At 36.5% G+C, this 15,649-nt stretch overlaps 1 protein-coding gene across 1 annotated transcript; it reads right to left on the bottom strand.

The window, feature by feature from the left end:
- Positions 1–1,877: 1,877 nt before the first annotated feature.
- Positions 1,878–9,364, bottom strand: LOC121422670 (ATP synthase mitochondrial F1 complex assembly factor 2-like). The gene is made up of 6 exons (XM_041617832.1): positions 9,196–9,364; positions 7,367–7,560; positions 6,334–6,431; positions 5,760–5,953; positions 3,690–3,805; positions 1,878–2,716 (listed from the first exon to the last, which is right to left on the bottom strand). The coding sequence occupies exons 1-6, from the start codon at positions 9,320–9,322 to the stop codon at positions 2,579–2,581; spliced, it is 867 nt and encodes a 288-aa protein (XP_041473766.1). The 5' UTR covers positions 9,323–9,364; the 3' UTR covers positions 1,878–2,578.
- Between the last annotated feature and the right edge of the window lie 6,285 nt (positions 9,365–15,649).

Here is a 15,649-nt window from a genome sequence, read left to right as displayed (position 1 = left end):
TAAATTTTGGTAAATGACAGCTATAAGCTTTCAAATACAACAATACCATTTTACTTTATTTAGATTGCTTGAGATTGTTAACTGTTTATTATATCATTATGTACAATAATGAATTCACTATATATATTTCTTTTGTACGTTATTTTATATTGTCTATTTTGCTTTGTAAATAGTTCTGAAATAAAGTGATTTATTTGTAAATATAATCATTGAGCTGAACCGTGTACCGACTAAAACAATGTAGTATGTGAAAAGATCAAGGAAACTGAGTCGTTAATTAACAAATTTCTCAGATCTTTATTTTAGATCATGATCTCCAGGAACTGATTTGTCGACCAAAAACAGATTATATGGATCAGTATAAGGGAAATTTATCAAGCAAAACTCCAAATAAAGATACATGTGACTGAACTAAACTAAATTATGACAAATGAATCAAATGAATCAAATGACCTCTGATAGGAATTTGACTTTGACACTCTAAATAATGTATGGACTCATTTATTTCTTCAATATCACCATCACATGTAACTTGATTAATCAAAGAGGTACTCCAGGCTGAAAAATAGAGTATATTCAACAGATATTGACAATTTACTTAATATCCAACAACAAATAATGAAGTTTTTAAAGTTTAAGATAAGTCATATTTTGTGAAGTCTTATTTGAACTCATGTTATGAATATTCATAAGATGAGCTAATAATGTCATGTTCCCACTTTTCTTTATCTTGTTTTTACAAGAAATAATAATTTCATTTTTTCATACATGTGTGCATGATATGCTTCCCTTAAAATGAAGTAAGTTGCAGCGATGAATATCTTATGTATTAAATCATTTGTCAAAATCTTTTTTTTCTTTCTTGGTCGAGAAAATATGATTTCATTTAATAAAAAAGAGTGGGGATATGACATCATCAGCTGGCTCATTGCGTATTCATGATGACATGCATAGAACTGTTTCACTGAAATAATGCAAAGCTGATCTTTTCAAATCATATTATATTTAGGCTGCAGTACCCCTTTACCATCTATGAAGTTAAATTTATTAGCATGCTACACAAGCTTGTGTGCTGTCCTGGATTGGCCGAGATAGGATCATCATTCATCTCTCCAATAACACAGTCATACTGAGGAAACCGACTCCAGACCGATCAAAGTTATTATGTTATTTCTTGGTCGGTTTGGTTCAGCTTCATTGGTATTACTGTCCCATAAAGATTTAAACCAATTTTAAATAAAACCACTTCTGAGAGCTTAGCGTATATCGTCGGCCTTATGCCAAAAGGGCCTTAACCCGATTTTAGGGGTTCTGAATATTTTATAATAAATTTAACACATTTCATGTAAAACTTAATAACTTAACACGTTTATCGAAATTGGCTTCAAAACCAAGAAAACGACCACAAACTTTTGATTATTAGAGAGGCCAAAACCTTTATAAACGCCATTATCTCGGAATGGCCAAAAGCAGTTAAGGCCCTTTTGGCATAAGGCCGACGTATATCTAATCTTTGTATTTAATTTAATGGTTCGTCAGCCCTTTGAATACTCCTTACACTTGGCTCTGAACACAAAGGCCTAAATTCATGAAGGTGGTTTTGAAATCCCATGGTTGAATAATACGTCCACTTATATAGCGCAGTTACTATGTGCATATACTCAACTGCGCTTTGATACTTGGTATATTATCACCCTGGCTGTAGCTAAGCCGTCATATTAATAGGCGCTAAAGCGTTCGAGGAAAAATCCTACAGGGTATCCATTCACCTCACCTGGTCGAGTGCAGCACAATGTGCGCCAAATTGATGCGTTGCCGTGGTTATCCACGCTATTTTATTCATGAGTCCACGGTTTTGAATTAATAAATCCACTCTTCAAACAGTGGACTCGTGAATAAAATTGCGTATCTAACCATGGTAGCATGCATCAAATTTTAAAGAAATTGTAATAACATGTTAGATGAGCATTCCAGTCGACAAAATCTTAGCGACAGAGTTCATAATAGTGGTATGACTACTGACGTCAAAATTCAGTCTAGTTTGAACCTCCCTGTAGGAATAAAAGAAAATTCAATTTCAAACCATAATGACATCATCCGCTGCGATTTGAAGCCGATTTGGACTTTACTCAGACCACAGGGCTTGCCACAAATTTTCTAACATAATCCTGAACTTTAAATGAAATAATTCTAACTTCTGGAACCTTCACATTTAATGCAAAAGGTGATTTATTAAATGTCGCATCGGATTGCATAGTGTGCACTGGGCTGAAACAGCATGCCCTGATGTAACATTCAAGCTTGCCTTACCAGTGATATTGAAAGACTTCTCCTGTTCTTAGGTAGCTGTCTGTAAAAAATATGGAGCAAATTACGATGAGATACCAGAAAATTATTCCCTGCTTTCCTATAGAGCTATATCTCAGCATGATGCGGAAAATGACAAAGGGCACAAAGATAGTGAAGGCCAATGACAGGGGCATCGAGGTTAATCAATGGGGCATCTAAGGCCATGACCTTTGTGCGCTTGGATTAATTCAAACCATGATGATAAATCTGGAACACTGTCGGTAGATCATCATGGAGTTCTTAATTTTGCAACAGTCTCTGTGTGTTCTGTTACGAGGTGAGTGAAGAGAACTGCCGCTGCTACTCTTGATTTACAATCGGCTAACTCGGTATCATGTGACCATTCAACACTTCCCCATTTACTAATCTGAAAAAAACAAACAGTGACACATAACTTTGGTTGATTTTTCAAATTACATTCATGATACATCATGATTAACTAAAATATTATATTGTAAGCAGTAAATATTCTAGTAGTTTGAAGGTATTTTAACATTTTCAACATTAAAAATGACTGACAATATAGCCGGAGGAAAGATATCTAATTTACCAAATTACAACGTAATACATTTAAAAATATTTTACAAATGGGCAATGCCTTGACAAGAGACATCACCAATTTTTATTTACACATTTGACACCATCTTGTTAAAGTGCCTAGAATGTGACACCAGATGCGCCGGGATTGCCAAAAATGTGATTGATTTATTGTGAAATATTATCAAAAGGGTCCTGTGAGTGCATCAATGGGTTTTTATCTCCTATTGCCAGGTGGATTTAACCTCTGAACAATTACAGCTTGTGTAAATGACAAAAACATACACTTGTTTGCATTGTTTCATATTTTCATATGGAATATGGAAAAATTGGTTTTATTTTTAATAATAATAATGATAGGAATTTATATAGCGCCATCTATCTAGAAATATTCTATTCCGAGGCGTGTTATTATTATTACCCCGGCTTTAGCTCGAGCTGCCTCTCAGCGCTCATGCATTCAAGGAAGTAATCCTGCCGGGTACCCATTTACCTCACCTGGGTCGAGTGCAGCACAATGTGGATACATTTCTTGCTGAAGGAAATTACGCCATGGCTGGGATTCGAACCCACGACCTTCTGTTTCAAAGTCAGAAGACTTATCCACTGGGCCACAACGCTCCACAATTTTTGCATTTTTCTACTAATATTACAGAATACTCTTATGCAGGTTTGAATCAGATATATCACTGCACTTTTTTTTCTTTTTGTGAAGTCTTTATAAAGTATTAATTCCTGCATTAAAATTTCACTCAATACCACTGATTAAGTTATGAAACGCAAGTAATGCTACATGGTTTTACCTGAAATTCAGTCTCTAGTCTTGATAATGAAACTGCTTCTTCTACTGAGATCTCTCTGTCAATGGCAGCAAATGTAAGGACCACAGATTTCAAGCTCTGAATTGCATTCTCATATCCTGCAAATCAAATACAACCAATTAGATCATGAAAAACTTGATTTCATTTTTCTTTTGTTGGAATTTGTTCTTGATTTGGACAGAGCTAGATTTCTCACTTGACGTTGGCATCAAGACATTACAATACCACACTGGTGATGTCTAATTTTTTTCTTTTTTTTCCTAAAGAAATCAGAGAAAATTGTACCATTTCTTTGGTAGTTTTATAACGAGAAATGAAAATCTTCTCTTATATAATCATTATATTGGAAGATGCATAGGCAGAGGCCATGGTCTTCTCTTTGACGGAAATAACTCCCCCCCCCTTGAAGTGCCACTGCTAAAACATCACAAATTGGGAGCAAGTCTACTAAAATGAAAAAAATAATATTAAGACCACCATGAAAGACCAAGTATCGTACATTCATGGTGCATTAAAAACTGTTCAGTAAAGCCCCAGTCACATATAGAGCCCGGACCATCCCGGATCTGATCCGGGGTGGTCCGGGGAGAGATCCGTGTTGGCGCCTTGGGCATCCTTGGAGGTCCGGGGTGGTCCGTGTTGGTCCTTGAACATCCGGGAGGCCAACACGGCAGTTTTTGACTGTCAAAAACATCCGGCGTCATCCGTGGACTGCCGTGTTGGCAAAGCCATCCGGGATGGTCCGTGTGGCTGCCGTGTAGGTCCGTGTAGCTGCCGTGTAGGTCCGTGTGGCTGCCTGGAGTATCCTTGGCAGTCCGTGTTCTTTTTTCCCCATCAAAATCATTACAGCGCTATTTACTTTATGAACTTTTCAGTAGTTATTAAACAGTTGACACAAACATGCTTAATTTATTCAAGTGGATGATTAAATGATTCAGGATATTTTCTTACGCTTTGGAGATTGGCCCCAACCTAATATTTGTTAACTTAGTGCATGTATGAATAATTTTTTTTCTCTTTTTTTCCTAATATTTACCCACTACTTTGTCTGTTATTATTATTTCACATTTCATTTAAAAAATTTTTTTTTATATGTATATGTTATATGTTATGTACCTGTTACATCGAAATTGTACATTAAGTTTTATACTACTGCCCTGCATCGACAGTAATATGCGTCATAACCTGGGCCTATCTTAATTGTTATTATGTTTTGTATAGACTTTGTAAATTTCTTTCCTTTATTGTGATTTCAATGAAGTGATATCAAATCAAATCGAAATTACATTTGTCGTTCAAGATTTAAAGTACTTAACATTTAACAACTACTGTTAAAACAGTAAACTGTGTTGTATAAAAACTGCGTTTTTACTGGTTAAGGAAGTTTTGATATATTTTTAAACACAACATGATAATTTTGCGACAAGGATGAGAAAAAATGAACAAATAGATAAATAAATAAATAATTAGATAAATATCAGCTCATTGTTATGAACAGATTTTCATTTGCCGTGCTGGTCAATATAGTTGCCGTGTTGGTCCTTGAGCTGACGTGTTGGTCCGTGTAGCTGACGTGTTGGTCCTTGTAGCTGACGTGTTGGTCCGTGTTGCTGACGTGTTGGTCCGTGTAGCTGACGTGTTGGTCCGTGTAGCTGACGTGTTGGTCCGTGTAGCTGACGTGTTGGTCCGTGTTGGTCCTTGTCGCTGACGTGTTGCTGACGTGTTGGTCCGTGTAGCTGACGTGTTGGTCCGTGTTGCTGACGTGTTGGTCCGTGTTGACGACGTGCTCTGCCGGCATGGTCCGTGTAGATCCGTGTGAAGCTGCCGTGTTGATGCCGTGTTTACAGTCATCCGGGGCAAAACTATCCCGGACCTCCCCGGATCATGCCGGCATTGCCGTGTTGATCCGTGAGGATCCGTGTCTATGTGTGACTGGGGCTTAATACTTTCCAAGGAAGAAAGAAAAGATATATATACTTCATGTATCATATAATTATTGATAAAATATTTTAAAAAGTAAAATCAAATAATACAAGAGCTGAATGATCTCACCTACTAGTGCCCAGTTAGTGTGTGTTTCTAGATGATGTTGTAGAGTCTTGTAGGTTTCCTGGGGTATGACTGGCCCACTGATTGACATGGTGGAATGAATGTCTACCTCATATCTTTTGTTGATCCACTCAAGCATAGGTTCCCATCTTTCATCTTGCATAGCCACAAGCTCAGGGGGGTCTTCTAATCTGTAACTATGATAACAAAATAAAACTTGGGATTAGGGGGGTGTTTCACAAAGGATAAAGTGTGACTAAAATTTGTGTGCAGTATACAATTCACCAGTCAAATCAATTAGGAAGATTTCAAACAGTCACTGGTACAAGGGAAGGGGCAGAAAAGGAACGTGTCATTTTGTGCTTGTCAGAAAAAAATATTCATCTTGAAAGAGCTTAAGAAAATGAGAGTGACATCTGAATCTTTTTGGGGGGCTTGCCAGAAAATTTTTGCCCACCCCCCTTTTTTGGTAAAGCCTGGATCTACCATGCTTCTACACAATGCACCAGCTCGACAATCTACAACTTTATAAAATGAATGTTATGATTTGAGGAGAAAAGCAATTGAAGAAACTTACCACAGTGTGTCTGTTTCCAGAAAATGAAGCATACCCTTGATGATCTGAGCCTTAGATCTATGTGACGGATTATCAAGTACTGTATTACACAGAGCAGTCTATATTACAGGAAAGAAACAAAAACACATTGAAACAAGTGCTATTTGAGATAGAAGGCAAAAATACATTTCACACTTATACTTTAAAAGTAATGCCTGATATATATGCTATAATATTTCAATAAGTTTGGTAATAATGATAACAATATACAAATTTTATAAAGTGCTTTATTAATACAATTTTGCTATAAAGAGCTACATATTACCCTGGCTTTAACATGACTACTCCGATCTGGTGTCCTATTTATCCATATCTCAATTCTAGACCAAATCCGTTCAGCCACTGCACTTAACAGGCAATATGCCGTGCTACATCACGAGGGTTAATTTAGCAACTGGTTTGGAAACTGGTTGGTTGGCATGTCAGAGAGATTGCATTATATTTCATTTACCTTCAAAGTTTTGTAAATATTTCAACTATGCATGGTCTGTGAAATATTCAGAGTTCTAGCAGAGACATGTTTTTCGTACTGAAATGAATAATGTATGTGCTTATTAGAATTACAAGGGAAATTGATTGTCTGAAATATATCAAAACTTTAATTACACTATTATGGTATGCGATATCACGAACCTAATATGGCCCGTATTCTGAAGTAGTTTAACTTAGACCATGGTCTATAAACTCTGTGCTACAATTATGTTGAGCCAAAAACTAAAATGTTCTGCTTATATTGTATATTTCTTATATTTACTATTTTGTTTCATTTTGCTTTCATCATTAAGAAAATATTTCTGTTATCATTCTGAGACAGTAATAAATGATTTGAGTGTCATAAGAATTAATAAATTGATCATGTAATAATAGAGATTTGTGCTCCATTTGGCTCTCCTTAGTTAAATTACAACTTTAGACCAGGGTTCAATTTACAGTCATCATCGATATATTAAAGTCATCGTCATTTGTCATCATGCAGTCCTATGATGTAACCTACCAAATGCATACTATGCTGTTTGATGACCTCATTCTGGGTATCCCACTCCGTTGCCACAGCAACAGCTAATGATTCAGTAGGGATGACCACTGGCTGACCACTGGGTGTTCTTAACTTCCTCTGATCAAGATTTATCTCAAATGCATTGCTTCCTGATTGAGTGATTGACACATTCTTGTAAAATCGTTTCCTTTCTGTAAATGAAATTCAACAGAGAAAAAATTAAAGTAAAAAATGACTTAAAGAAATTTCTATTTCAAGCTATACATGTGTATGTGATAGTCGTCGGACAAGAGGACTATTGGCCATCATCATGCTGCATGAGAAGTGACCTGTTAAGTACAGTGCAACTTGCAAATCAGTGTTGTGAGTAGTGAGAGCCAAAAACATTATCTCATGAATAAATTAGTATAAACTAAAAAAAAGTGGTAAGTTTGTGCCCTGGGCGAGACAAAAAAAAAACAGGGGCTTTGGAGCAGGCCTATTGTAAAAAGGAGGGTCCTCAGAACGGACTTCGAACTAAAATGTCTGTGAAAATGGGGGTCATCAAAATTTGCTATTTTCTGGCATATATTTCCACCATTACAAGCCCAATGGCCGTCATCAGTCTACATCAGCATGATCAGTGGCAGTGCAGACTGCAGTGCAAAGTGCTTTATAAAAGAAAATTCTCCCTGGCCAGTGCCCTTGCTGTATTCATGATTCGTGAGGAAAATTGACAATTACGGTTTTAGAATTTAGGCTATAATAGTCGGCACGATCGGCTAGTTGGAAAGTGATCCCTGCTGTAGCGCTGTTAACATGCAATTGCCAATACAGAATCTAGATCTACCTTTTATTTTCAAATGGTTGCATGACTGACATTGGAAGGGTAGCTAAGTCAGTGAGAGCGCATGTTTCGGATAAGACTGTAGATCTTGTTCGCTCTCGTCAAAATTGAAAACGAAATGGCCGATCAATACCATAATGAACACGACATAGACGTCTAACTTTTCCTTTTTTTGAGGGTCCAGTTTGTGCCTCAATGTCATGATTAGTGTGTCACGATAGACCTTCATTCATATAATCGAGGTACCTGCATAATTTATTTTTCCCCTCGTCTTATTTGGAGTGCTATTGTGAATTGTGACCCCATTCTTCCCAATTTTGGAGAGTATATGTTTGACTAGTATTACACGGACGAGTCCTGGGCTACCGCCCGCAAAGTAAGTAAGTGGGCCAGAACTCCCTGGGTAAAAGGGGGCCCTGCGTTTTGCATCGATCGTATACATCCAGATCCACATACCAAGCAGTCCTTCGCCAGGAGTCGACCGTGCAAAATGAGGGAGACACAGGACTGGGGTAGATTGGGTTCTGTGTGGAAACAAAAATTATGCACTTACCACGATTATATGGATGAAGGTCAAGTAATAAAGTATCGTAACACACAAATCCTGACATTGAGGCAAAGTCAAAGACTGGAACCTTAAGTTAAAAAAAAAATTAAGCCTCGGTCTCAATCATACTTCATAGTCAATCTGCCATTTTTTTAAAGGAGAGGTATTGCCACAGAACTTTTCGTTTTTTTTGAGGTTACAGTCTGTGCCTCGATGTCAGGATTTGTGTGTCACGATAGACCTTCATCCATATAATCGTAAGTGCATAATTTCTGTTTCCACATTTTATAAGATTAGTATCGAAACCCCAATCTACCCCCGTGTCTCCCTCGTTTTGCACGGTCGACTCCTGGGCTCCGGCCCGCAAAGCGGGCCGGAGCTCCCTGGCCTGGGTTAGGTCCGGGGCCGCGGACGAGCATGGTGTTAGAAAATCTATACCCGGCTTTTAATTACCTCGGTAATGTCGGCAAGTGAAGACATAAGCCTGTGGTGAATTCTTGGCTAATAATAGACTCCGACAAACATTTTGTTTTGGTCCAGAAAACCATCCAATAAGGCCAATTTTTTGAAAGAAAGCCATCGCTCTCGCTTCGCTTCTACGGTATCTCCACTGCAAAAAAGAAAGTTGGAGATTTTTTCCTACCAACTCGACGTTTGTATGTTTTGTCAAAATAATGATAGGTAAATTGCCAATTCGTCTACTGCCAACTTGTCCACTCACATAGTCTACTTTCATTTAGTTTAATGCCATTCCGTCCAACGTTTCATAACAACTGGCCATTAGGTCCAATATTCATTTGGTCCAATCATCACTTTGTCTGATCACCAGTTCGTCTATGGCCGTTTCGTCTCATCATGGAGCTATTAATAGCTCTATGGTCTCATAACCAGTTTATAATATCCATTTTATTATGTGATGATAAGACATATCTAACATATTCAATAATATATCAATACATAATCAAGACTTCATCTTTTTTTCCCTTCAGACTCATAGGCCTGTATTCTGAAGTCATAGTTTAACTAAGACCACGGTCTAACTCTGTGCTAAAATAATGGGGAGCCAAAAATTCTGTTTGTATTGTATATTTCGTATGTTTATTATTTTGTTTGCTTTTGCTTTAATGATAAAGAAAAATGTTTCGAAATACTACAGTTATCATTCCCAGACAATAAAATATTATGAATAATTTGAGTGTCCAATAAGTTAATAAATTAGATGTGTACTGTTCAGTGGCGTAGCTAGGATTTTTTTCCCGGGGGGGGCACTGGGGGGGTCCTTGCTTTTTCAATTCAATTCAATTCAATTCAAAAATGGTCTTTATTGATAATCAAACATGTTAACAATCATACATGAAAAAACAGCAAAAGCTGGAAAGATCATGCTTACAAGTTGGTTTTGGCACATTATTAAGTACATAGTAAAATGCATTAAAAACGGTTATACATTTAAAAGTAAATACATTTTAAATAAGGCATAAAAGACAATGAACATGATGAACGAGTGAATGTAATATGATAATGGCAGACTTGAAGGAGAGGAGACTGACACTTATTTAAATGACAAAAATAATTTTATAATAGGGTGAGGACCATTTGCATTGCCTTTCTTAGTCTACACACTCATCTTTTGTTGAGTATGTCTATCAAAAAAGGCAATGGACTGTTTTTAAATCTTGTTGTTCTTATTGGAAACTGTTGATAGTTGTTTGTACGACGAAGAGATATGTTTGTATGTTTTTTTCGAGGTAGCCATGTCTTACACAATGGATGAGTTGAAAGAGATTTTGCAAATTTTTTACTTAGTGTCAGTCTTCTCTCCTCAAGTGTTGGTAAATTACATACCTGACATGCATTTGAGTATGTAATGTAATTATGTCCTAAGATAATTTTACATACTCTCCGTTGTATTCTTTCAATAGTATTATTTTGTTTTGCTGTAAGACTGCTGTGGAAAACTGGAGCACAATATTCTAAAATTGGTCGTATATAACCCATATATATTGTCACTAAATCCTTCAAAGGTAAGTTGAACTTTTTCAGTTTCCTTAACATATATAATTTTCTATTGCACCTCTTAACCAAGTCATCGACATGTAAATTCCATTTCAAATCAGATTGTATAATAACTCCAAGAATTTTGATACTTTCTACATTATATAAGGCAGAGTTATTAATGGCAAGAACCTCAGGAGTGATGGGGTTTTTCATAAAAGTAATATGTAAAGTAAAACACTTTGAGGGATTGAGTGACATATTATTTGATTGTGACCAGGATTGCACTGAATTGAGTACTGACTGTAATTGCGAATTGTCGGTTGATTTACGACATTGTACTAAAGACAAATCATCAACATATTTAAAATAATGTATAGGAATATTTTCACATAAATCATTTACCATAATTAAAAAAAGGATCGGGCCAAGTCGTGTCCCTTGGGGCACACCGGCATGATTAACTTTGATATCAGAAAAGATTCCATGATATAACGTACATTGCTTACGATGTTCCAAAAAACTTACAATCCAATTTATGATCCATGGTTTTATGTGCATATTAATCATTTTTTTAATTAGAATATTGTGATCCAGGCGATCAAACGCCTTTTTAAAATCTGTACATACAACAGTGGACACAGATTTTTTGTTTTCTGCATTGTCATAGAGATGATGTAATAGACCAACAAGATAATGTGATGTAGACAATCCTGGTCTGTTACCGAACTGATGCATATCAATTTGTTTCTCAATGTCTTTCAATAACCATTGAGCCATAAAAGATTCGGCGAGCTTAGCAAAATGTGAAGTTAAAGATATAGGACGTAAATTATTGATGCACGGTGGATGAGATTTTGGAATGGGAGTTACTTGACCGAATTTCCACTGTGAAGGTACTATACCTTGTCTAAAAGATATATTGAGTATCCTAGTAACCGGTACACTCAATTCACATGCAAATTCTCTAATAACACGAATGGGGAGATCATCTCTGATTGATGATTTATGTAATTGCAATTTACGCAGTTTGCAATAGACTTGCCAACAACTGATCTCAGGACTTTCAAACTGAGAAGGTAAAAAAGCTGGTAGTGATCCTCTATTTAGAGGAGAAAGATCAGAAGCGATTGACACAAAAAAATTGTTGATTGCGTTAGCTGCTTGTTTACAATATAGATCATCTTCAATGTCAACATTAGGAATCGTGATTGGAATATTGTCTTGATTACCATTCGTAAGTATTTTAATATGTCTATACCAGGCTGAAGGATTATTTAATTTTTCTTTTTTTATACGAGTATTGTAATAATTAGTTTTTGCAACGGAGATAGCTTGAGCAATTTTATTTCTTAAATGTCTCCAAAGAGTGTCATTTTGTTTTTTGAAAGCCTTTTGTCGGTCACGTATAAGTGATTTGATAAAAGGTGTTATCCAAGGTTTATCAGTCTGACTAATTTTTACTTCTTGCGAAGGTAAGTATAAATCAAGTTTATTTTTTATGCTATCGATCAACCTGGTATACATTATTGATAAATCAGACGTATTTAAAAAGACTTCTTCCCATGTTTGTGATGTCAACCATTGTCCAAACAACCTCAAACCACTATCCGTTAAAGGACGTACAATTCTAATTTTCTTATCAATAATTCTTTTAGAAATATTAGAAGGAAACCAAATAACACAGTTATGGTCGCTTCTGCTGACTGGCGGGAGAATAAAAACATTATCATAAAATTCAGAAAAGTTTGTAAAAATCTTATCAAGTATATTGTGCCCTCTTGTTGGTTTATTTACAACTTGTTTAAACATGTCATCATTTAGTATTTCTTGTAAATTCAAATCATTAAAATCACCAAGTACAGTTATCCCTGCATCAGGGTATTTCACAAGTAAAGAGTCAATTGTCGAGATAACATGATCTGCATAATCAGCTTCATTAGTGCTTCTTGGAGGAAAATAGAGTACACATAAAATGATACTTGAAATTTTCCTGGGTAAATGAGAGGGTCTCAACATAACCCATATTGCTTCAATATTCTCTGGTACTTTAATGTCAGTTAAAAGACGAGGATGAAATTCATGCTTGGCAAGCAGAGCTACCCCACCTCCTTGTCGATTTTTACGTGGTCTAGAAAAAGTTGCGAAACCATCTAAATGTAATAACTCAAGAGGTGAAACTTCATTTTCCCAAGTTTCTGTCAATGCTACTATATCAACACAATTTTCTTTCACGATGATTTCAAGCTCATCCAATTTGTTGTTGATCGATCTTGGATTTGTCAATAAAAATTTAGGTAAAAAATATCTACTGGTTTCACTTCTATGCAATTCAATTTGACGAAGATTAGGTGAATTAATATGAACTCCTTTTTTTCGCCGATATTTAATTCTCGAACGGATAATAACTGGTATTGTGCATTGATCATCATTACAAGCAATTTCAGGTGTTGTTATTGAAAGATGAACTGGTTGCCGCCCTATTGCGATCAGGTTTTTTCTCTTTCCTGCTCGTTTTCCACGATGGTGAAGAGGTTCCCGTTGAATACCAAGATCTTTGATGATTTTCCATGTTGTATGTGGTAGATGTAGTGATTGTTTATTTGTGTTCTGTAAGCCATATAATTCGGATGAAGAATAATGATGATTTTGATGATTGTTCCTAGTGACATTTGCTGGGCCGGGGTTAGGCTTTATATCACCGCATATTAAGAGTTCAATTTGAAATGATGAGTTGCTGTTACTGTAGTACGGAATACGTGTAGATAAGTATTTATGGTGAAACAGTTTAGATGTTGGAACCCAATTTGGTTTGTAACTTTGTAGAGAGCAAACAGGTTGGTAACAGTGTTGATTTCTGCACACACATAGTAAAGTACAAACAAATGAAATGATCACCACCGGCTTCATGCTGCATAAAACACAATAGCACTGGTCTATTCATGTTGAGACCAGTCTATGCAGTTCAAGGCTGAGTGGATATGCTGTAAGGTGCTATGCTGGGTAAGAATGTGCAATGAGTGTATGAAGATGGCTGTCTTACCAAACCAATGTAGAGTGCAATAATAAATTATCCTTTGTACAGCAATTAAAACGTTGTTTACATCCACAAATGGCTCAAAAAGAAGCTATATTCCTCTAAATATCCAATAGATTGAGTCATTCCAGAGGATGAGTAGTATTTGAGATTAAAAGAAACACAATATTGGGAGCAATAATCAGCTGCCTGCCAGGCGCTTTTAACCTATCCATAGCTTTCAGGGGGGGCACCGGCCATTTTTCCGGTGTGTGTTTGTATGTGTCACAAGGGCGGATCCGACTTTCGCCAATAGGGGACGGGGCCCGAAATTATCTTCACCTATATTTTCCCCGATCAGTCACTTCTTACTTTTATTCTTATAAAACAACATAAACATGAAATAATCTCATAAGCCTTATGAAAAGTGCGAGCGCGAAGCGCGAGCGATTTTTTTTTTACTTTCATGTATTTTTTCCTGAAAATTTAATTTTCTGGGCAATGTAATGTGTGATCCTGAACAAGATTCGTATATGTAACTAGATGGTTACTGCGAACGCCAATATATTTCAATAATGCGAGCGCGAAGCGCGAGCAAATTTTTTTTTACATTCCGACCTAGAAATTGGTCATTCTAATTTTTGTATTGATAAATGGGATAGGTATGTAACTAAACAATTGATGCGAGCGCGAAGCGCGAGAGGAAGAAAATTGAGATTTTAGACCTAAAATTATCATTAATAATGCGATCGTGAATCATGAGCAGACAGTTAATGATATTCTGATGTGAAACTGGATAATTTAAGTACATTTTAAATAAAGAACATGCAGGCTATCGCGCTTGTGTTAGATTTTGACCTAGAATCAATCTGGGCATTCTGAATACATTTGTTTAATGGAATATTATGGAATACACGTAGACAATATGAACTTGGCAAATTAAACAATATGACCACGCAGCGTGAGCTTAAAATGCTGATATGTAGACCATAAAACGGACATTTTACAGACCAATTAAATTTGGAATTGAAAAAAAATAATGAAAGCTCGATGTCCGAGCTAAAATATGTTTTGTATATTGTCTTCAAAACTTGTTCATATCAGCCTATTTAACAAGATATGAATCTCATCGAACAGGCAATTCTAGCGCGAAGCGCAAGCAAAAATTTTATATAAAAAAATTAGTAACATGATTTGTTTTTTTAATTGCAAGTCTTCCTCCTCTTATTTTCCTCTTCTTTTTTTCTTCTATCTTCTTCTCCTTTTTTTCTTTTCTTCTTTCTCCCTTTTTCTTTCTTTTTTTTGCTTTGCCAATTTTTTCTGGGGGGGGGGGGCACCTGGGGGGGCACACCAAATCTCAGGGGGGGCACGTGCCCCCCCAGGCCCCCCCGTAGCTACGCCACTGGTACTGTTAGGAATTTGTGCCCCAGTTGGCTCTCCATTGTTAAACCACAACTTTAAACCAGGATGAATTCAAACCCGAGTTAAGAATGCGGGCTATATAGCAAAGAGTGGTAATACCCAACTGCAAAAATGTCGGTGTTAATTTAACACCAGCGTGGTATCTATATCTGTCCACACCAGGTAGGTGTTGAAACAACACTGGTTTGGCGTTAGGCTTATTCCAATGTGGCATTTGAGCAACACAAATTAGTCTTAAACCCCGGGGGGGGGGGCCACTTCCATTCACGAGTGGATACCATGCGCGACCATGGGGTCTCAAAAAGCACCCTAAAGACGTAATTTCCATATTCTGAAAATGCACATCTTAACAAGTATTAGCATGTGAAACCCTACCCTTAACAAGTATTGGAAACAAAACGATACTCTTGGCAAATATTCCCTGAAATGAACCCCTAAACAAGTACAGGAATGTTTTATTTTTACGGGTCCTTC

Source organism: Lytechinus variegatus, chromosome 10 (assembly GCF_018143015.1).
Source record: "Lytechinus variegatus isolate NC3 chromosome 10, Lvar_3.0, whole genome shotgun sequence".
NCBI lineage: Eukaryota > Metazoa > Echinodermata > Echinoidea > Temnopleuroida > Toxopneustidae > Lytechinus > Lytechinus variegatus.
The sequence above is the reverse complement of the archived record's forward strand: the minus strand, read 5'-3'. Positions and strand labels throughout refer to the sequence as shown.

Bases quoted from the DNA above. Each gene is read 5' to 3' on its own strand.
- LOC121422670 (XM_041617832.1), bottom strand. From the start codon at position 9,322: ATGGCTTTCTTTCAAAAAATTGGCCTTATTGGATGGTTTTCTGGACCA. The intron at 6,432-7,366 runs GTAGGTTACATC...CCTGTAATATAG, and splicing joins AACAGCATAGTATGCATTTG to ACTGCTCTGTGTAATACAGT. The intron at 2,717-3,689 runs GTAAAACCATGT...TGTTTTTTTCAG, and splicing joins GACTAGAGACTGAATTTCAG to ATTAGTAAATGGGGAAGTGT.